At 40.7% G+C, this 23,342-nt stretch overlaps 1 protein-coding gene across 1 annotated transcript in view; it reads left to right on the forward strand.

Annotated features, from left to right (window-relative positions):
• Positions 1-23,342, forward strand: part of LOC122562469 (leucine-rich repeat-containing protein 43-like) — a 46,403-nt gene that overhangs the window by 6,013 nt on the left and 17,048 nt on the right. Inside the window, exons 2-5 of the mRNA XM_043715309.1 lie at positions 10,462-10,731; positions 11,378-11,488; positions 11,676-11,815; positions 13,039-13,277. Of these exons, the coding sequence (XP_043571244.1) occupies positions 10,462-10,731; positions 11,378-11,488; positions 11,676-11,815; positions 13,039-13,277 (760 nt within the window). The remainder of the gene's footprint in view (positions 1-10,461; positions 10,732-11,377; positions 11,489-11,675; positions 11,816-13,038; positions 13,278-23,342) is intronic.

Raw genomic sequence — 23,342 nt, forward strand, 5'->3', positions numbered from 1 at the left:
CTCCCCCCTCTCCTCCCTGACCTATCACCTTCATCTCCTTCCCCACTGACCTATTGTACTCTATCACTCTCTCCCACCCCCACCCTCCTCTAGCTTATCTCTGCACGCTTCAGGCTCTCTGCCTTTATTCCTGATGAAGGGCTTTTGCCCGAAACGTCGATTTTGCCTGTCCTCGGATGCTGCCTGAATTGCTGTGCTCTTCCAGCACCACTGATCCAGAATAACATTCCTTTCAACCCAGTCCACACTGGCACTAGTCTCGAGAGTTATTTATTGAAAATCCTCCCAGACAGGAGAATAATCTCCAGTACATTAAAATGAGCAACGATAGGCGCATTTAAATATTTGATTTGTCATTTTCTTTGAAACATTATATTTATTAATGAAAATGTATTGGAAATGGAAAAATGGCTGTTTGATTGACAGTCACACACTGTCCTAGTGAGTCTTGAGAAGATTTGTAGCTCAGGTTGAGGTTCTGGATGTAGGTTTGCTCACTGAACTGGAAGGCTTGTTTTCAGATGTATCGTCATCATACTAGGTAACATCTTCAGTAAGCCTCCAGATGAAGCACTGGTGGTGTAGCCCACTTTCTATGTATGTGTTTGGGTTTCCTTGGGTTGGTGATGTCATTTCCTCTGGTGGTGTCATTTCCTGTTCTTTTTCTCAGGGGCTGGTAAATGGGATCCAAGTTAATTTGTTTGTTGATAAAGTTCTGGTTGGAATGCTATGCTTCTAGGAATTGTCCTGCGTGTCTCTGTTTGGCTTGTCTGAGGATTAATGTGTTGTCCTTCCTCATCCGTATGTAAGGATACTAGTGAGAGTGGGTCATGTTGTTTTGTGGCTAGTTGATGTTCATGTATCCTGGTAGCTGGTTTTTTGCCTGTTTGTCCAATGTAGTGTTTGTTACAGTTCTTGCAAGGTATTTTGCAAATGACATTAATTTTGCTTGTTGTCTATTTAGGGTCTTTAAAGACTCTAAAGACCCTAGGCAGACAACAAGACATAGCCACGAAAAGACATGACCCACTCTCATTAGTACCTTTACATAAGATGAGGAAAGACACCACTTTGACTGGGACAACATACCCAACCTCGGACAAGCCAAACAGACACACGCAGGAGAATTCCTAGAAGCAAAGCATTCCCACCGGATGTCTATCAACAAACACATTGACTTGGATCCCATTTACCACTCCCAAAAAAAAGAACAGGAATTGACACCACCAGAGGAAATGACATCACCAACCCAAGCAAACTCAAACACATAAATAGAAAGTGGGCTACACCACCAGTGCTTCATCCGGAGGCTCACTGAAGATGTTACTTAGTATGGTGACAAAATGATTGAAAATGAGCCTTCCAGCTCAGTGAGCAAACCTACATCCAGAACCTCAACCTGACCTACAAATCTTCTCAAAAATTGCCAATACCTAAAATGCACTAAAACTGGCCCAAAAATGGGAAACCAATGCCATCCGGCAGAGCACCACCCGTGAGCAGCTGGACTTCCTGCACAAATGCCTGAGGAAATATGTTCTACCTAAATGTCTTAAATACAAACCTCCCCTTAACACCCCACTAGCTAAAAGAATAGCAGAGCAAAACGGCCGCAGAATGCTTAGAGAAATTAGTAATGATGCCCACAACACACTCCGTAAATACAACCAGGAAATTTTGCACCAAAAATCTTTACTCACTAATGCAACAGACCATGAAAGGACAGACACAGTACAACAAGCCGTAGATATTAGACAGCTACAAACACAGAAAATGAAAAAAACTGGACCTGCAGAAAAAAACTAGACAAACTAGACAAAATAACAACACTGACAACACAGAAGTGTGGATGAAAAACTTATTTGACCAACCCTTAACAGACATTGAAAAAGCTGCCTTGTTAAGAGGCTTAAATTACAACTTGCAGGATGCGGACAAGAAAGATTTCTTAGCAGCATTAGAAACAACACTGAAAGACAACCAACTCACAGAAGAAACCCAGCAAACCATCAGACACACAGTCATACCAACATTAGGCAGGAAAAAGAAGGAAACACACTCAATACACAAGAAAGGAAAGCACTAGAAAGACTAAAAAAAGATAAAAACATTGTTATCCTACCTGCAGACAAAGGACGCTTGACAGTCATTTTAAATCAAAAGACTATATTGAGAAAGTGAACACATTACTTGCAGATACCAACACTTACCAACAAGTGGTGATAGACTCAACCGCACAACTAGAGAACCGAAACACAGCCCAACTCAAAGTTCTTCATAAATCTTGAGAAATAAATAAGACCGACTTCCAAAAAATGAAACCAGACAGATCCAACACACCACATTTCTATGGATTACCCAAAATTCACAAACCAGGAGCCCCCCTCAGACCCATAGTCTTGCTACCTGGAACACCAACTTACAGATTGGCCAAGGGCTACACCAAAGACTAAAAAACTTAGGAGAAGACTCACACCACTCCATCTACTCTACCCAAAAATTCCTGAAGACCCATCAATGACACTAAGATAGAAGAGGATGAAATAATGGTCTCCTTTGATGTAACAGCTCTGTTCACATCCATCAACATCAACCTGGCCAAGGAAACACTGACTGCACTATTAGAAGAACCAATGACACATACACCAAACACCACCAACCTGATCAACAAGGACAATATTTTCAAGGTAGTGGACCTATGCCTTACCACCCATTTCACCTTCAACAACAAAACCTACAGACAAACCAATAGAACACTCATGGGAGCTCCAATATCAGGGTTCTTAGCAGAGGCAGTAATGCAAAGACTCGAACAAACAGCTCTGCCAACCATCCAACCCAAACTTTGGGTCCACTATGTGGATGACACCTTTGTCATCACTAAATGAAACAAATTAGAGGAAACCTTCAAGACCATCAATAATACTCTTACTGTCATAAAATTCACTAAAGAGGAGGAAATCAACAACAAACTGCCATTCTAAGGTGTTGCAGTAGAGCAAACAGCCAATGTGGAACTTCAAGCCAGCGTCTACAGGAAAACAACACATACGGACCAAATACTGAACTGCAGAAGCAATTATCCCAACACCCACAAACAAAGCTGCATCAGAACATTATTTCAATGAGCCACCACACACTGCAGCACAGAGGAACTACACAGGGCAGAGGAAAAATCACCAATACAGTGTATTCAAAAAGAATGGGTACCCAATGAAAACAGTCTGCCGATTTCTCAGCAACAAACCCAAACTAGCAAACAGAACACACCCAGAAACCCTCGCCACTCTCCCCTACATTAAAGACATGTTGGAAATGACAGCCAGACTATGCAGACCCTTGACATCATGGTAGTCCACAAACCCACCAACACACTAGAACAGCAGCTAATGAACTTGAAAGACCCTATACAGACAACAAACAAAACTAATTTTTATGAAATACCTTGCAAGAACTGTAACAAACATTATATTGGACAAATAGGTGGAAAACTAGCCACAAAAAGACATGACCCACTGTCACTAGTATTCTTACATATGGATGAGGAAGGACACCATTTCAACTCGGTCAACACATCTATCCTCAGACAAGCCAAACAGAGACATGCACGAGAATTTCTAGAAGCATGATATTTCAAGCGGAAGCTTATCAACAAACACATTGACTTGGATCCCATTTACCACTCCCCAAAAAAAGAACAGGAAATTACACCACCATAGGAACTGACATCACCAGAGGAAACAACATCACCAATGCAAGGAAACCCAAACATGTAAATAGAAAGTGGACTACACCACCAGTGCTTCATCCGGAGGCCCACTGAAGATGTTACCTAGTATGGTGATGAAACATCTGAAAACAAGCCTTCCAGCCCAGGAAGCAAACCTACATCCAAACACTATCCTGTTTGGTAATAAATAGTCTTCACATTTTCCAATTGTTGCATAGTCATGATTTTAACTCTGCCTCCCTAGCTATTTGTGTTCATTTTAATACCTGGGTTTTCAGGGGTGTTAAAGCTTCAGATAAGATGTGACCCTGTGATTATCAAAATATTTGTGTTAATTGATATTATTCAAAACCTGTAGACTTTTATTTAGGAATGGGGACTGCAACAGCAATTTTGAGGTTGCCAGGGAAAACGTTATTTAAAATTTGTTCATGTTATCTGCTCTGGATTAATTGCTGGTCAGCTCATTAAACTGTTTCTGTCGATTTGATGAAGGTGGAGAGTTTAAGAATTTTGACCTGAGGCCAGAGGACAAATATTGATATAGTTCCAAATCAGGAAGTGGTGTGAAATGGACAGAAACTCACAGGTGGTTATGCTAGTTCTTCTAGGTAGTAGAATGTGTGGGTTTTGAAGGTACTAATGAGAAACTTTTAGTGAGTTACAGCACTACACCTTGTAGTTGGTATACACTGCTGCCACTGTGTGTCAGTGGTATAGAGAATGAATGATGAAGGTGATTGATATGGTGTTATTCAAATGAATTGCATGTCCTGGATGGTGTTGACCTTTTTGAGTGGTGTTGACATTACATCCACTTAGTCAAATGGAGAGTAATCCATCGTAGCCCTGACTTGTACTTTTTAAGTGCTGGAAAAGTATTAGGAAGTGAGTTACTTGCCATACACTTTGTAGGCTTTGACCTGTCTGATTTGACTGGTCCAGTGACTTTTCTGACCAGGATGTTGATGCTGGGAAATTCACTGATGGCAATGCTGTTGAATGTCAAGGGAGGTATTTAGACACAATAAAGTGCTGAGGATGGTCATTGCCTGACACCTCCGTGTGCGGTAGTTACTTGACACTAATCAGCTCAGTCTGAATAAGGTTCAGGTCTTCCATATGTGTATAGACTGTTCAGAGAGTTAAATAGGTTTTAATCTAACTGGTGAAACAATTGAACGCGGCACAGTCCATGTGTCTGCACTGTGACGATACATGTCATCAGTAAATAGATAGAAGACTTGGCCGTGGTTACAAAGAACACAATCTCAAACTTTGCCAATCACACAGAAGAAGGGGGTTTGGCAAATAATATGGAGGACTATCTTCCTGGTGATATGATGTGGAGGAGCCGGTGTTGGACTGGAGTGGACAAAGTTAAAAATCAAACAACACCAGGTTATAGTCCAACAGATTTGTTTGGAAGCACTAGCTTTTGGTGTGCTGCTCCTTCATCAGGTAGCTGTGGAGCAGGACCATAAAACACAGAATTTATAGCAAAAGGTTACACTGTCATGCAACTGAAATGATATATTGAACAAACCTAGTTTGCTGTTAAGTCTTTCAACTTTTAGAATAGTTTGCAGGTTTCGATTCATTAATTTGTAAATCCCAGAACTTCTTTTAAGCCACATTCTCGAGATAACTTAAGGTTTCATAAAAAAAAGCTCAAGATAACTTAAGGTTTATATAAAGATTAACAGAATAAACTAATTGATGGCCAATACAATTTCAAATGGATAAATGTGAAATTATTAACCTTGGGAGAGAAGAAAAGCAGTGGGTACATACACTCAATGTTGGAGCATTGAAAGAAAAGAAAGACGCAAGAGTTCAAATTGACTAAAAATGTATGTAGGCAAATAAAGTCATAAAACAGGACACAAGGGCTTTGAATTCTAAGTGCAAGAATGAAACCTTTGCTGAATTTACATACGGCCTTGGTTAGGCCCCGTTTAGAACTATGTCGAGAGTGTGGCGCTGGAAAAGCACAGTAGGTCAGGCAGCACCTGAGGAGGAGAGTCAACGTTTCAGGCATAAACCTTTCGTCAGGAACACCTCTTTCCTGATGAAGGGCTTATGCCTGAAACATCGATTCTCCTGCTCCTCAGATGCTGCTTGACCTGCTGTACTTTTCCAGCGCCACATTCTCAACTCTGATCTCCAGCATCTGCAGTCTTCACTTTCTCTCCGTCTAGTACTGTGTCCAGTTTTAGGTGACTCATAAAATGACATTAAAGCCATAGGAAATGAATGGACCAGATTCGTCAAGATTACACTATGGGTGAGAAACTTGAGGAATGAGAAGGAATTTGAGGCACTGGAACAATCTCCACTGCAGCATTGAAGGTTCAGAAACAATTTAACAAACATACTTAAAATTGTGAAGAACTTGATGTGGTGAATGAAAAAAGAACTATTCCCTCTACCTTGAGAATTAGTTATGAGGGATGACAAGTTGTCAATATGAGGAGAAAAGCTGGTAGAAAATTGCAAGGGAAAATTGGATAAAAGCTGAGAAGGAGTAAGATTTACCTTAATTGCTTGAGTAAAGAATTGGCATTCAGAAGATGGGTTGAATGGCCACCTTTATACTATGTAAACCTCAATGGTTCCACTACAGTAGGAATGGTGTTGGAACTTATTTTGAATGCTATTCAATAATTCTAATGTTTAAAAAAATATGTAAAATGTTTACTTTTTGCTGGCACTAGTTTATTTCATTGCTGATTAGTTGCCCCTCAATAGTAACTGAAAGGGTTTGAGTTGAATTAACATTTATAGATTCTTTTGTGAACTGAATGAATATAAAGCAATGTTAATGAAATAGAAATGCCCTGGCCTATTATTATAATAATTATTATAATATTATTATAATAATCCAGATCATTTCAACAATTAAATATAGATTTTTCATGAACAATCTATCCTTGGTATTATAAACAGAAGTTTATTTTGTTTTATTGAAGTTATTGAATCAAAGCTATTCACATACATACACAGACCATCAAAGATGTCATTGCAGTCTAGGACATGGGAAAGAACCATTGTCTCTTAAAATGACAATGATACTCTTCTTTCTTAAAACTGCAGCTATTGTTGTTGCTTGGCAACTGAGAGTGTACCCCTTAGCAACTGCAATATCAAGCTGAGTGAATGATTTGTTACTAAACCTCATTCACAAACAATATGGCACACGGGCATATTTGGAAAAGCAATTCTTTTAATTACAGATTTATTCTTGCTGAACTGTGTATATCCACATGCTGTATCTATATCTACCATATCTGGAGCTCTACACTTGAGATCAAATGGTCATTGTTTGACATTAACACCCAGGAAATCAGCTTCTTGAAGGTTTAGAAATGAACACTGTTACAGCTTTCAAAGCTTTCCAGCAACAGATTCAGTCACTGTGTTTGAATGACTTTCCCTGTGGTACTGGGAGTTGGGTAAGGAATAACCAATCTATTCTAATCAAAATATTTTAAAACTAAGCTGAAAAATTGTTCAAGTACAATTAGATTATTCTCGGCACAATTTCATTGTGTAGGTGCTTTAGTTTTATCCTAATCACAGAAAATAAAACGTGTGTATTTTTAAACTGCAACAATGCCAGGTGTAAGATAACAAAAGATCAAAGTGTGAAATGCAGAGGTGTGGAGATGGAACCTCCAGAGGCAGGCTGAAGTGCACAGATGGCCAGCACTTAAGTTTGTTTTGACTAAATCTAATCCACCTCTGCATTCATGACCCTGTGCCATGTCGCTCTGTCCTTTTTCACGTTTGGGAGTCCCTAGTGTGTAAAAAGTACACTTACCCTCATGATGTTGAGTCCCAATGTATATGGGGAATGAAAACCGTTTACATCGATGGTGCAGGGATTTTGGAAGCCCATTCAAAGCACATTAGGTTTGAGAATTCATGAAGGAAACAGAAGTCTAGTCTAGAATCTGGGACATTCTAAAAATAAGTATAATAATATTTTCATATCTTCAAATGCCAATATTATTACGCCGATTTTATAAAAATCATTAAGGGACTTTTGGGCATAGATGGTTGGACCAGCATTTATTGCTCGTCCCTACTTGCCCTTGTGAAGGTGGTGGTGAATGTCTTCCTGAACCGCTGAAATCCATTTAGTGTAGGTTAATCCACAATGTTATTAGAGGGAATTCCAGGATTTTGACCCAGTGACATGAAGGGACAGTGATATATTTCCAAGTTAACAATTTCCTCCTGACTATATATCACTGTCACCATCTCTGTGGGTCCGTCAGGTTGGTGGGACAGGGCATATCCAGAGCTGGTGATGGTGGTGTCTAGGACATTGTCTGTAAGATATAATTCCATGCGTATGTTTATGTCAGGCTATTGATTGACTAGTCTGTGAAACAATTTTGGTACTAGCCCCATATGTTTGTAAGGAGGACATTGCAGGATCCAGAGGCCTGAGGTTTGTCATTCTCGTTCTCAGTGCCTTAATCAATGCCAAGACATCTGCATGGTTCAATTTACTTTTTGAAACTTTTTTTTGCATTTGCACCTAAATCCCATTGCTGTTATCTGGTGTCACGTGTAAGCTAGCTCAGGTAAGACAAGTAGCTTTCCTTCCCTAAAAGACATTTGTAAACCAGATGGAATCACTTTCAATTCCAGATTTGTAGTGAGTTCAGATTCCATCACCTGCTGTTGGCTAGATTTGAACCACAGATCATAGTCTGGATGTTTGGATAACAAAGCCAGTGATAATACCACTACCTTCCCCATGTATTGCAACCTAGATATACTTTTAATACAGTGACTCATCATAAGGATTTGCCCATTAAAATTAATTTGGCTCTTACTTTGACCAGCCTACTGTATGTTTTCACATGCACTACAATGCTTTCCCAATGAAAGTATTATCAAAATACCAAAGCAGCCAGTGCTGTCTTCTTTTCAACTGTGATGTAAATGGCTCTAACTGATAAGAAAATAAGCTCAGCTTTGACATTTGAAAAATCTAGCTAACTTTGTCATCGATTGACAGATATTCTGTTTTGAAATCGAATCAGGCATTAATTCTTTCCTCTGCAGCGAGCAGTCTTATTACTGAGACATAAGTGGTCAGCATTAGTGCTGCACAGTGCTTCAAAGATCTCAACGCAGCAGGCGTTTCATTCATCTGTTATGGACCAGGCCAGACCCCTCAAAACCTTTCAAGAAGGTAGCCCAGATCCTAGCTTTGCTCGTTGTTTTTAGCAAGTGTAAAGTGGGTATTCCAAAAGAGAATCAGCTGGTCAAACCACTTAGTGTTAAACACAACAGAATTTATTGACAAGATTACTGAATGAAACACAAGGAACAGAAAACAGAATACCAAATAACTTCTCCTATCTGGAAACCTAACAGACCATCCCACTTAATGATGCTGTTCCAAAATACTTGTAACAATCCCCAAAACATCCTTTGGCACAAAAGGTAAAATCAAACACAAGTTCTTACAGGATTGAAGACCCAAAGAGAGGACCTGCCTGAGTTTGCTTATGAATTCCAGCAGTTTTTCACACAACTGCTACAAAAAAAAACAAACCAGAGAGAAGTGAGCTAGGAGAACTGGGCACTCCCCTTTCATTATATAAGGTTTGTAAACTTGAAAGCCTTCTGTCTGAGGCAGTATCTGTTAGCTGTAAAGAAATTGGTCCTGAAACCCATCCAAGTCAGACTTTCCGAAACCTATTTTTATGACCTTCTGAACTAAAATAAAACCCAAAGACAACCTAACCTTGTTTAGTGAGCAGCTGCATCACATATCTGAGTGTGAGTGACAATTTCAAAAAGTTAGAAGAACTGGTATAGTGTCTTATAGGTGGTTTATGACCTGTTAATACAAAAAGCTTTCAGAATTAGATGAAATATAAATGTTTCTCCTATGGCTTACTTTCTTAGACCTTACTTTCAATGATACACAGATTTTTGTTAGATAATAAGAGGTTCATTTTCTTTCTCAGGGAATGCAAAGCATTTTCTACTGTTAGTGCAATGATTCTGAAGACTGTATATCTTCATACTGTATGAGTTAGTATTGAAGATACCTGAGGGAATAGAAGTGTCATAGGTAACCTGAGAGGACATGGAGGATACATGAGCACCATAGAGGCAGCATGACAGAGTTTTATGATGGAGGCATAGAAATAGCATAGGGAATCCAAGGAGGCATAGAGAATGTATGGAGGACAATTTGAACGGAAGGGAGTTGTGAATGGGCAAGGTAATTGAGGGATGAGGTTTAGGTGGCCTTTAAACACTGGTGGAAGGGCAGAGGTTGGCTTTCTAACCAGCTTGCCTCTGAACCCGACCTCCTTACACACTCCACTGTGACCCACTGACAACCCTGGTGTGAAAAATGGCATGTGAAGTCACAAGTGGGTTGAGTGTGCAGTTTGAGTTGTGAAAGTGTGCAGGTCAGATCTTGCCCAGTCTACAGGAAGATTCAGTACCAAATCTATGTTAGAAGATCCGTGTTGTAGCAGAGAAGGGAATGTTTCAAGAGCTTGTAATCATACTGCTGGCCAAGATTATATTTATTTATTAATTCTCTAAAAAATTCATCAAATTTTTAATGCATGTACAAAGTCAGCTCCAAGCTCTTACATATATGTAACATCCTAAACATTTACTGTAACAATATCAAGATCAACATAAGGAATACCATGTTACAAATCTTTACTGGATTTCATTTGTAGAACAGTTCAAGGCATTCAACAAAGAAGGATAAAAGTTTCAAATTACTGAAGGGTCATGGAGAGAAGGAAAAGACAAAGGGCAAAGATGTAAATGAGGAAGAGCCTGAGGCCTTGAAAGAGTACCTGACGTGTGAGCAATCACCGTGGAAAACAGAAAATGTGACCCCAGAGACCCAACATCTAAAGGAACTGGCAATCACTTCACCATCTCTCATTAATGAGCGCTTCCTTTGTTCCTATTTACAATCCTTAAGACTTGTTAATAAGCAGGTGAGCAAGTTATTTTGTTCTGTTTATGTGGGCACTGGGAATATCTGCTTATTTTACTTTAATAAATAGCTCAAAATGGAATGAACTAATCTTTCATTGTCATCACAGCTCCAGAGAAACTGCACCGATTCCGGCAGATCTGCTGAATCTTTCCTGCACTTTCTGTTTTTATTTCAGATCTCCAGCATCCAAAGTACAGTACAGCCTCAATTATCTGAACATCAATTATCGGAATTTCAGATTATCTGAACGAGATCTCAAGGTCCTGTAAAAATGCCATTAGTTTTAGGCAACTCAGCGTTCAGTTATCGGTTAAACAGCATAACGGAGTGCATTGCCAGATAACCATGAAATGTTCAAAAACCAGCGCTCATAAATTACTGCTTGTTTACAATCAAATCGATTAACCAAATGATCAATTATTCGGGCAAAATGCTCCCCGTCCATCTCTTTTGGATAATTGAGGTTCTACTGTAATTTGCTTTTATTTGAGCAGCTAATAGCAAGCTTGGTTGCGGCCGCAAAGTTGTCAGACTTCTAAATATAAGTATGCAAATAATTAGCAAGAGTAACGCAGCCTCCCCAATTCAACACTAATTACAATGAATAAACAATTGTACATCATGCTTTTATTTTTCTTCTGTAGATCTGTGAGGTTGACAAGCAAATGTTGAAATTTCAGAATCTGGAAGAACTTATATTAAGTGTCAATAAAATCACCTCGTTAAACTCAGCAAATCTTCCGAGAAAGCTAGAGGTAAAACTGAAGAGTGGAACATTCACACATTCTCTCTTATAATACTAATTTTGTATGAGTGCTGTTTTTACTTTTTGTGAGCAATAGCTTTATGAACAATTATTTTGCTCTATTTGTGGAAAATGAAGTTTAACATCAGCGAGTGCCACGTTTGGAATACAGTCTTTGTTCTTTTGCCCTGTTTAAGATTCTTGAGCTCTGCTCCAATGAGATTTCCTCTTTGCAACAACTGAGCTCCAGTCCACCACCAATGTTGCAATACCTTGGGCTGTCATACAACAAGCTTTCACTGCCCTCTGACAGCAGATATCTCTCAAGCATGTTCTGGTAAATATACTAAGTCTAGTTCTGCTTGATTTGTAATATAAGGAGATGGAATGTACTACTCTTTACATATGACAGGAACAGCTTATATTGGGTTGCCATCCATTCAATGGCCTTCTGAAGAGCTGTGTGGAGAGATCAGGGGCCATATACAACAGATCTTTGTGGGCAGCTGGAGTGAAGCACTTAATGGTCTGAGACTCTGCAAATTGTTGACATGGGTGAAAAATCTTCTTGGCATTTTCACGGGTCAGGACCATTTGTGGCCCCCTTGTATTAGCAGGGCTCCCTCCAGGACATTCTTGCAGGAGCCATCCAGTTACCAGGCCACCTCCAATTTCACTTTCCAGTTAAGCACAGTGAGTGGTTGTAGAGCTGGCCTGCGAGGGAGAATACTAGTGGGAGGGCAGTGCAACTACAGCATTTGGGAAAGAAGAGGAAGCACCAGAACATGAGAGCAGTGTGGGAAAAGGGGCCAGAATGATCTGTCTGAATCCAACCACAGAAAATAAATGCAAACTCAGTAAAAAAGTTTCAGATTTCGTCTGTAAGATTTGTGTCGGATTATTTAATGTGTGTGGTAATTGTAATGAGGTCAGCCCGGTGGACCTCATAGAAGGGGTGGCACAGTGGCACAGTGGTTAGCACTGCTGCCTCACAGCACCTGGGTCCCAGGTTCAATTCCAGCCTCAGGCGACTGTGTGGAGTTTGCACGTTCTCCCTGTGTCTGCGTGGGTTTCCTCCGAGTGCTCCGGTTTCCTCCCACAGTCCAAAGATATGCAGGTCAGGTGAATTGGCCATGCTAAATTGCCCATGGTGTTAGGTGCATTAGTCAGAAGGAAATGGGTCTGGGCGGGTTACTCTTCAGAGGATCAGCAGACTGGTTGGGCCGAAGGGCCTGTTTCCACGCTGTAGGGAATCTAATCTAATATGAGTTCCCTGATTGGGACTGTTAATCTGGTCCAATCAGGGAGTCTTGGCTGACAGATAAGAACAGGAGTATCTGAGGTTCTGTTCACTCTAAGAGCTGGCTCTGAGGGAGCTGGATTAGTGTCAAGAACTCTTCACATGGAAATAAAGGGTGGCTTGGTCTTGGGATACCGGCCTCTGTTGAGTTATTTCAGTGTGTTCCTCGATATTTTATATATTTTAACATTTGTTAAGAGGATCTGGATGCTTTCAGCATTTTTCAGTACTAATACTTTCTTCATCTTTTTGTAAAATAGGCCTAATTTAATATCCCTTGACTTGAGTTTCAATGACTTTGTCAATCTGCGGGATATTGTAGCTTCTCTCTCTTCCCTGCCAAACCTGAAGAACTTTATTCTCCTTGGAAATCCATTGGCTCTTTTTCCATATTACCGGGGTTTTACAATAGACATTCTGCAGAATCTTGTTTCTCTAGATGACGTTTTGATATCCCTTGATGAAAGACATCATTTTAAGGGTATTGCTTCACATCAAGGTAAGCATTTTAAGTATATGAAACCTTGATTGTAATTTTCCAAAAATCATTTAATTTGGAAAAGTATCAAAGGATTGGAAAACTGCTAATGTGACGCCCCCTATTCAAGAGAGAGGGAGGCAAAAAGTGGGTAACTCTAGGCCAATTAGCCTAACATCTATTGTTGGATTAGTATTGGAATCAATTATTGAGGATGCAATAACAGCACATTTGAAAAAATGTTATTTAATCAAGCAGAGTTAGCATGGATTTATGAAAGGGAAATTGTGTCTAACTAATTTGTTAGAGGTTTTCAAAGAAATCTCTACCAGAGTGGGTTGAGGGGAGCCAGCAGATGTGTTGTATTCGGACTTCCAGAAGGTATTCGACAAGGTACCTCTCAAAATGTTAAATCATAAAATAAGAACCCACAGTGTTTGAGGTAGTATACTGGCAAGAACAGGGACTTGGTCTATTGGTAGGAAACAGCGAGTGGGGATAAAAGTTGGTGATCTGTGACCGATGGGTTTTCACCAGGATCACTGTTGGGACCACAACTGTTTACAATACATTAATGACTTGGAGGAAGGAAGTGAATGTTCTGTAGCCAAGCTTGCAGACAACACAAAAGTCGGTGAAAAAGCAGGTTGTGAAAGGGGTACCAACAATTTACAAAGCTATTGATAGGTTAAGTAAATAGACAAAAAGTTGGCAAATTGGTGTATTAAGTAGGAAAATGTGAAGCTGTTCATTTGGAAGGGAGCACAAAGAAACGGAAGATTATTTAAATAGAGAAAAACTGCACAAAGCTGTAACACAAAGGGACATGGGATACTTGTACATGAAACACAGAAAGCTAGCACAGTGCACCAAGTAGTCAGGAAAGCTAATGGAATCCCTTGTTTAAGGGATTGAAGTACAGGAATTGGGAAGTCTTACTGCAACTGTACGTCTGGAGTACTGTGAGCAGTTTGATCTCCTTATTTAGAGAAAGATATAATTTATTTGGAGGCAGTTCAGAGAAGGTTTACTAGGATGAGCCCTGATATGGAGGGATTTTATTATGAGCAAAGACTAAACAAGTTGGAACTCTACTCACTGGAGTTTAGAAGAATGGGACGTGACCTCTTCGAAAAATATAGGATTCTTACGGGGTTTGACAAGGCAAAAGCTGAAAGAATGTTTCCCTTCATGGGAGAGTCTAGCACAGAGGGCATCATCTCAGATTAAAGGAGTCTCAATTTAAGACTGAGATGAAGAGGAATTTATTCTCTCAGGGGGTTGTGAGTGTTTGGAACTCATTGCCACAGAGAGCTGTGGGGACAGAGTCCTTATGTATATTTAAGACTGAGATAGATAGACTTTGATTAGTAGGGGATTCAAGGGTGATGTTGGCAGTGAAGTGGGTGTGGTAAATGATCCTATTGAACGGCGGAGCAGGCACGAGGGGCTGAATGGCCTACACCTGTTCCTATTTCTTATCATCTAATGAGTCAGTGGCTGCAGCTCTAACTCTGTTTATCTGCTTCTCCCTGAAGTTGTTGGCTATCTTCACTTTCAGTGTGAAAGGCAGAGAGTTGTGCGCAAGAGAGGTGGAATGAGCATGGAGAATAGATAGGAAACATTGAGAAGGAGAACTATGAGGAATGGGTGCAAAGGAGCAATAGATTGCAGTTGGGTGTGAGCATTGAATTCCGTGATTAGATTTAAGAAGGATGCTGGAGAGAAAGGAACAAGCAAGACAGATGGGGAGACCATTCACCTTGCTTGACATAATGAGGTCATTGATTCTTAATGGGCACTGAGTCAAATACTGGTGACCACACTGCTGCTGCTTAAAGCCCACAATCATTTCAGCCAAGTCTGATTTGTGAGGCTGGCAAAGTTCAGGGTCAAGATCAAGAACTTGGAATGGTAAGAGATGGCGGAGGAAGGAGGGTCTTATTTTGCCTGGACATTTGCTAGTTCATCTCAGCAAGAATTCCTGCAGTTATTCAGATACCTGTCAGAGTTCCTTTAAATGGAGCCTTTATTTACAAATCCAAAGGATGGTCCCAACCGCCAGCTTCCCTGATTGTTCATGGTACCTGCTAGTGCCATGACTCAATAAAGCCATTCCTGCAGGAAGTAACTCGAGAAAATTCTGCCCAAGGATCTGCACAGATGAGGTAGGGCACACATTTATATCACAATGAGGCTTAAAAGGTCTATTCAGCAACTGTCCACAGGAGAGAGTCATAGAGTCATAGAGATGCACAGCACAGAAACAGATCCTTCAGTCCAACTCGTCCATGCTGACCAACTATCCCAACCCAATCTAGTCCCATCTGACAGCACCCGGCCCACATCCCTCCAAGCCCTTCCTATTCATATACCAGATGCCTTTTAAATGTTGCAACTGTACCAGCCTCCACCACTTCCTCTGGCAGCTCATTCCATACACATACCACCCTCTGCATTGCCCCTTAGGTCTCTTTAATATCTTTCCCCTCTCACCCTAAACCTATGCCCTCTAGTTATGACTCCCTTTTAAGCACAAGGGAAAAGACTTTGTCTATTTATGCTATCCATGCCCCTCATGATTTTATAAACCTCTATAAAATCACCTCTCAGCCTCCGATGCCCCAGGGAAAACAGCTCCAGCCTGTTCAGCCTCTCCCTATAGCTCAAACCTTGTATCATCCTTGTAAATTTTTTCTGAACTGTTTCAAGTTTCACAACATCCTTCCAATAGGAAAGAGACCAGAATTGCACACAATATTCCAACAGTGGCCTAACCAATGTCCTGTGCAGCTGCAACATGACCACCCAACTCCTGTACTCAATACTCTGACCAATAAAGGAAATCATACCAAATGCTTTCTTCACCACCCTATCTACCTGCAACTTCACTTTCAAGAAGCCAGGAACCTGCACTCTGAGGTCTCTTTATTCAGCAACACTCCCTAGGCCCTTACTGTTAAGTATATAAGTTCTGCTGAGATTTGCTTTCCCAAAATGCAGCATCTCACATTTATTTAAATTAAACTCTATCTGCCACTTCTCAGCCCATTGGCCCATCTGATCAAGACCCTATTGTAATCTGAGGTAACCCTCTTCACTGTCCACTACACCTCCAATTTTGGTGTCATCTGCAAACTTACTAACTAGACCTCTTGCACGGACATCCAAATCCTTTATACAAATGACGAAAAGTAGTGGACCCCGCACCGATCCTTGTGGCACTCCACTGTCACAGGCCTCCAGTCTGAAAAACAACTCTCCACCATCACCCTCTGTCTTCTACCTTTGAGCCAGTTCTGTATCCAAATGGTTAGTTCTCCCTGTATTCCATGAGATCTAACTTTGCTAATCAGTCTCCCATGGAGAACCTTGTCAAATGCTTTACAAAAGTCCATATACATCACGTCCACCGCTCTGCCCTCATCATTCCTCTTTGTTACTTCTTCAAAAAACTCAATCAAGTTTGTGAGACATGATTTTCCACACACAAAGCCATGTTGACTATCCCTAATCAGTCCTTGCCTTTCCAAATACACGTACATTGTGTCCCTCAGGATTCCCTCCAACAACTTGCCCACCACCGACGTCAAGCTCACTATCTATAGTACCCTGGCTTGTCCTTATCACCTTTCTTAAAGAGTGGCACCACATTAGCCAACCTCCATCTTCCGGCACCTCACCTGTCCCTAACAGGAATATACTTTCTCTGGACTCTCGTTATCCCATTTCTGAAGGCTTCCCATTTTCCAGCCATCCCTTTACCTGCTAACATCTGCCCCAATCAGCTTTTGAAATTTCTTGCCTAATATCTTCAAAATTGGCCTGTCTCTAATTTAGAACTTCAACTTTTAGATCTGGTCTATCCTTTTCCATCACTATTTTAAAACTAATAAAATTATGGTCGCTGGCTCCAAAGTGCTCCCCCACTGACACCTCAGTCACCTGCCCTGCATTATTTCCCAAGAGTAGGTCACGTTTTGCACCTTCTCTAGTAGGTACATCCACATACCGAACCAGAAACGTTTCTTGTACACACTTAACAAATTCCTCTCCATCTGAACCCTTAACACTATGGCAGCCCCAGTTTATGTTTGGAACGTTAAAATCCCCTACCATAACCACCCTATTATTCTTACAGATAACTGAGATCTTCTTACAAATTTGTTTCTCAATTTCCCTCTGACTATTAGGGGATCTATAATACAATTCTAATAAGGTCGTTATTCCTTTCTTATTCCTCAGTTCCACCCAAATAACTTCCCTGGATGTATTTCTGGAAATATCTTCCCTCAGTACAGCTGTAATGCTATCCCTTGTCAAAAATGCCACTCCCCCTCCTCTCTTGCCTCACTTTCTGTCCTTTGCGTAGCATTTGTATCCTTGGACATTAAGCTGCCAGTCCTTTCCATCCCTGAGCCACATTTCTGTAATTGCTATGATATCCCAGTCCCATGTTCCTAACCATGCCCAGGGTTCATCTGCCTTCCCTGTTAGGCCTCTTACATTGAAATAAATGCAGTTTAATTTATCAGTCCTACCTTGTTCTCTGCTTTGTCCCTGCCTGCCCTGACTAGAAAGGAGAAGCTCATTTATTGCACATAACAAACCTGTTAAATCAGTATCAGAGCACATATTCATTTCAAGGTTAGTTACATGAAGTATCACAGATTAAATAAAACTCAAGGCTAAAAGAAAAATATGAGAGACAGAAACTTCCAGATTACATCCTGACACGTTAATTATTTTTATGCTGCTACTGTATATAAATGTACTGCATATGCAAGTATTTGAAATGCTCAACAGTTCAATTTTCATCTGAAGAAATGAAACAAATTGATATTTTTGTTATAGCATTTGGATCAAATCCAAATGTAGTTGCATTAGAAAAATTAATCTACATTTATTCCTTCATGTGCTATTAGGGTCGCTGGCCCCAAAGTGCTCCCCCAATGATACCTCAGTCACCTGAGAATTATTCAGTTTTACGTCTCTAATTCATTCAACCATTTGTTTTAATTTGTGGTTTTTACAATAATGTAAGGTATAGTGAGTTCAGTCTTTAAACTGGGAAAATGCATTTTATTTCAATTTTTTTTCCAACTGTTGTGTGTCTTACTTCAGATTTTATTGCTCCTGAAACCAAGGTAACAATAGAAATTGGAAAAGTTACAGGTATTCCCAACCCCATCGACCCTCTGGATCATCCAGAATTTCCAGTTGTCAATAACAATTACTTTGTGACCTATGAGTTCTTGGAAAGTCCCAAAAGTGCTGACAAAGTAAATGAATTAAATGAACCAGGCAAAGAAGAAAACAAGGTGAGTGACAGACTGCTGCTTTGGAGGGACCAAACATCTCTTTCAATTTTCATCTGTTCTTTTTGAATTCTAGATAAGGTGTCCAGAAGAACAATTTGGTTCCCATCCACTGTCATATTCAAACGAGAGGGCATAGGTATAGAGTGAAAGGAGAAAGATTTAAAAGGGACGTAAGGGGCAACTTTTTGATGCAGAGTGGTGCGTGTATGGAATGAGCTGCCAGAGGAAGTGGTGGAGGCTGGTACAATTACAACATTTAAGAGGCATCTGGATGGGTAAATGAATAGGAAGGGTTTAAGAGGGATATGGCCAGGTGCTGGCAAATGGGACTAGATTAATTTTAGGATATTTGGTCGGCATGGACGAGTTAGATTGAAGAGTTTGTTTCCATGCTGTACATCTTTATGACTCTGACTCTATATTGACTGAAGGTAATAATGGTCTTATATAAAATACTGAGAACGAAGAACTATATTAAATAAAACAAAAACAAAAATTGCTGGATATGCTCAGTAGGTCTGGTAGCATCTGTGGTGAGAAAGCAGAGTTAAATTTTCAAGATCCTTCTCGAAGTTTCAGCAATTTCTGGTTTTGTTTCAGACTTCCAGCAACCACAGCTCTTTGTTTTATAACTAGGTTGAATATATTGCAGTAAAAATTGTAATCTTGGTCAAATTTAGGACACTTTCTTGGCAAGATTCAATTAATTGTATGTATATCCCATTAATTTCTTGTTCTAGTAATGCAGATGTATACAGAAAAATTTTACAATTACATAGTACCTTTTATAATCTGAGTACCACTTAAACACTTTTGCCTTTAATTATTGTTGGAGGGAAACATGGAGGTATTCCTATGCATCCACTGTCCTTAGTCTTTTAGGTGATAAAAGTTCCACCCTCGTCAAGGGAATCTTGGTAAGTTGCTGCATTGCATTTTGAAATGTTACACATAGGTACTGCTGTGTGCTGGTTGAATGTTTAATGCAGAGGATAGGATCAAGTAATCAATTCGGCTGCTTTGCCTTGAATTGCATTTAGACTTTGGGAAGCCAGGAAATGACAGCAATCCCAGAATTGTCACAGAATTCCCAGCCTCTGACCTGCTGTTGTAGCTATGATTGTTACGTCACTCGTACAGGAATATTTCTGGATAGTGGTCACCATCAAGAGGGATTCTGTGTTATTAATGTCATTGAATAGTAAGGAGAAGTGGTCAGATTCTCTCTTGCTTGGAAATGGTTATTACCTTGTGTGGAATGAATTTTTATGTACCATTTATCAGCTCAAGCCTGAACATTGTCCAGCTCAGTCTTGCAGTATGTCGGCACACACACTGTTCCTGAGGATTTGTGAATGTTATTGAAAGTTGTGCAATCATCGGTTAACATCCCCACCCCTGACCTTATGGTGGAAGGATTGATGATGTAGCTGCATGTGGTTAGTCCTTGGATATTATGAGGAATTCCTGCAATGATGTCACTGATTGGAAATGATTGGCCTGTGACAAACAGGCCCATCTTACTTTGTACCAGATATGACTCCCTCCAGTGGAGAGATTTACCCATGATTCCCATTGGCTTCAGTTTTGTTTGGGCATCTTGATGCCACACTCAGTCAAATGATGCCTTGATGCCATTGCTTCACTTTTGGAATTCATGTTTCTGCCAAGACTGTAATGAGGTTTGGAATTGAATGACCCAGACAGAACACAATATGAGCATTGGTGGGCAGGTTACTCATAAATTAATGCTGCTTGCTTACATTGCGGATGACACTTACCATCACTTTTCCAATGATTGAGAGTTAACTATTGGTAATCTACTGAGTTGAGATTTGTCCTGTTTTTAATGGACTGAATATGCTTGAGCAATTTTCTATATTGTTGGCAGATGCCAGTTTTTAAATACATTTTGGCAGCCTTGGTTGCAAAAGGAGTGTTGGCCTTAGATACCACAAAAACTTCTTCATTAAATAGTACCTTCACAAGCTCCAAAATCTACTTGATCTCATCCTCGTCAATTTACCTTTCGCAGATGTATCAATTCGTGATTGTATCAATAGGAGTGACCACCACGCAGACTTGTGCAGACAAAATCCTGTTTTCACATTGAGGATACCCTCCATTGTGCTGGGTGGCATTACCACCAGCACACTTTGAAGAGATCTAATATTTCAAAACTGGGCATCCATGGCATGCTGTGGGCCCATCAATTTCAACTACAATTCTCATCTGGTATATCCCCCACTCAACCATTCCCATTGAGCCAGAGGATTAGCCCCAGTTCAATGAGGAATGCAGGAGGGCAAGCCAGAAGCAGCACTAGTCTTATCTAAAAATGAGATGTCAACCTGGTGAAGCTTCAGCACACAAGTGCTTGCATTCTACAGCAGAAGCAGTGGGCATTAGATGAGGTGGAGTGACCTCACCACACACTGAAGCTTTCCAGCCCTGCAATATCTAGGCATGAATGATGGTGAACAATTGAACAGCTAAAAATGGGAGACGGCTCCACAATGGCCATTCTCAATGATAGGGGAAGCTCGATACATCAATGCAACAGTCAAGGCTGTAGAATTTACATCCATCTACAGCCAGAAGCGAATACTTCATCACGGCCTCCTCCAGAGGTCTCCATCATCACAGATACCAGTATCCGGCCAATTCAATTCACTCCACGTAATGCCAAGGAATGGCAGAAGGCACTGGATACTGTAAAGGTTATGGGCTCTGACAAATTCTGGCTGAAGACTTTTGCTCCAGAACCAACCACTCCTCTAGGCAGTGGAGTTAAAACATAAAAAAAAACAAAACTGAAATCCATGGACATCAGGGGGAAACCCTCCACTGGTTGGAGTCGTACCCAGTAAAAATGAAAATGTTGTGGTGTTGGAAGTCAGTCATCTCCGCTCCAGGACATCTCAAGTTAGTCAGGGCAGTGTCCTAGGCCCAAACATCTTCAGCTGCTTCACCAATGACATCCATCATGAGGTCAAGGTGGGGTAGTTCACTGATGATTCAGCACCATTGGGTACTCCTCAGAACTGAAGAAGTTTCTGTCCAAATCAGCATGAGCTGGACAACATCCAGACTTAGTGGCAAGTAATATTTGTGCCACAGATATCCCAAACAACAGTGAGCTCCAACAAGATAATCTAACCATTGTTCTGTGACTTTCAATATCATTATCATTACTGAATACCACACCATCAACATCCTAGGTGGTGATCATTGACCAGAAACTGAACTGGACTAGCCATATAAATGATGCAGCTACAAGAGCAGGTCAGAGGCTAGGAATCCTGCAGCTAGTAACTCACCATCTAAGTCTCCAAAGCCTGGCCCACCATCTAGAAGGCACAAGTCAGCAGTGTGATGGGATATTCTCCACTAGCCTGGAGGAGAGCATCTCTAGCATACTGAAAACCTGAGACTATCCAGGACAAAGTAGCTCAGATGAGTGGCATCCTATCCACCATTGGTGGCCATCCACTCTCTCCACCACTGCTCAATAGCAGCAGTATGAACAGGCCACAAGGTGTAATCCAGCAATTTTCCACAGCTCCTTGGACAGCAGCTTCGAAACCCACAACCTCTACCAACTGAAAGGACAAGGGCAGCAGGTACATGGGGAACACCATCATCTCCAAGTTCCCCTCCTAGTCACACATCATCCTGAATGGGAAATGCATCACTATGCGTTCAGAGTCACTGGATAAAAATGCTGGAACTCCTTTCCTCACAGCCTTGTGGATGTGCCAATGCCAAATGAACTGCAGTCGTTCAGGAAGCAGCTCACTAGCATTTTCTCCAGGGCAATTACTAATGTGCAATAAAGGTTGACCAGCCAGTACTACCCCCATCCCATGAGAAAATGAAAAGAAAGGCTCCAAACCATTCCTCCCTCCTTCAAATCTTCTCCCCTCTCCTCAAAAGAACCCTCTCATAGCCCCTTTGTTCTGACAAACTATAATCTTACCTCGTCTCCTTCATCCCAGTCCTTGAATATGTTATCAGCTCCCATACCTGCACTCACTTCTTTTGAATTCCTCCAATCAGTTTCCTCTCCCACTTAATATTCTAAACAATTCTTACTAAGGTCACCCTTGATGTCCTCATTTTCTGTGACAAATGTAAACTATCACAGCCCATTTTCCTCAATCTGTCTCCAGCATTTGATATATTTGACTCTGACATTGTGTTCCAATTAACCAATAGGCAGAACGATGCCTGTTTGCTGTTCCAGTCACAAACTCCATTCTCATGCCACCCCTCCATCCCTCTCCCTAGCAAGTGTCTGAAACTAAATCAAGCTGGTTGTAACCTTGGTGCTGAATAAGCTCTAAAATGAGCTTCCAACTAAAAGTCTGTACCATCACTAACAATTTCCATCTTTCTAACATCTTACAACATTGATATGATTGGTTTATTTCTGCTTAAACTCTCATCAGTGCCTTTTTTTAAATTCTAAATTTGCTATCTTACAAACTTGATTGAGTTTTTTGAAGAAGTAACAAAGAGGATTGATGAGGGCAGAGCAGTAGATGAGATCTATATGGACTTCAGTAAGGCGTTCGACAAGGTTCCCCATGGGAGACTGATTAGCAAGGTTAGGTCTCATGGAATACAGGGAGAACTAGCCATTTGGATACAGAACTGACTCAAAGGTAGAAGACAGAGGGTGGTGGTGGAGGGTTGTTTTTGAGACTGGAGACCTGTGACCAGTGGAGTGCTACAAGGATCGGTGCTGGGTCCTCTACTTTTT

The sequence above is a fragment of the Chiloscyllium plagiosum genome, chromosome 25 (genome assembly GCF_004010195.1).
Source record: "Chiloscyllium plagiosum isolate BGI_BamShark_2017 chromosome 25, ASM401019v2, whole genome shotgun sequence".
Classification (NCBI taxonomy): domain Eukaryota; kingdom Metazoa; phylum Chordata; class Chondrichthyes; order Orectolobiformes; family Hemiscylliidae; genus Chiloscyllium; species Chiloscyllium plagiosum.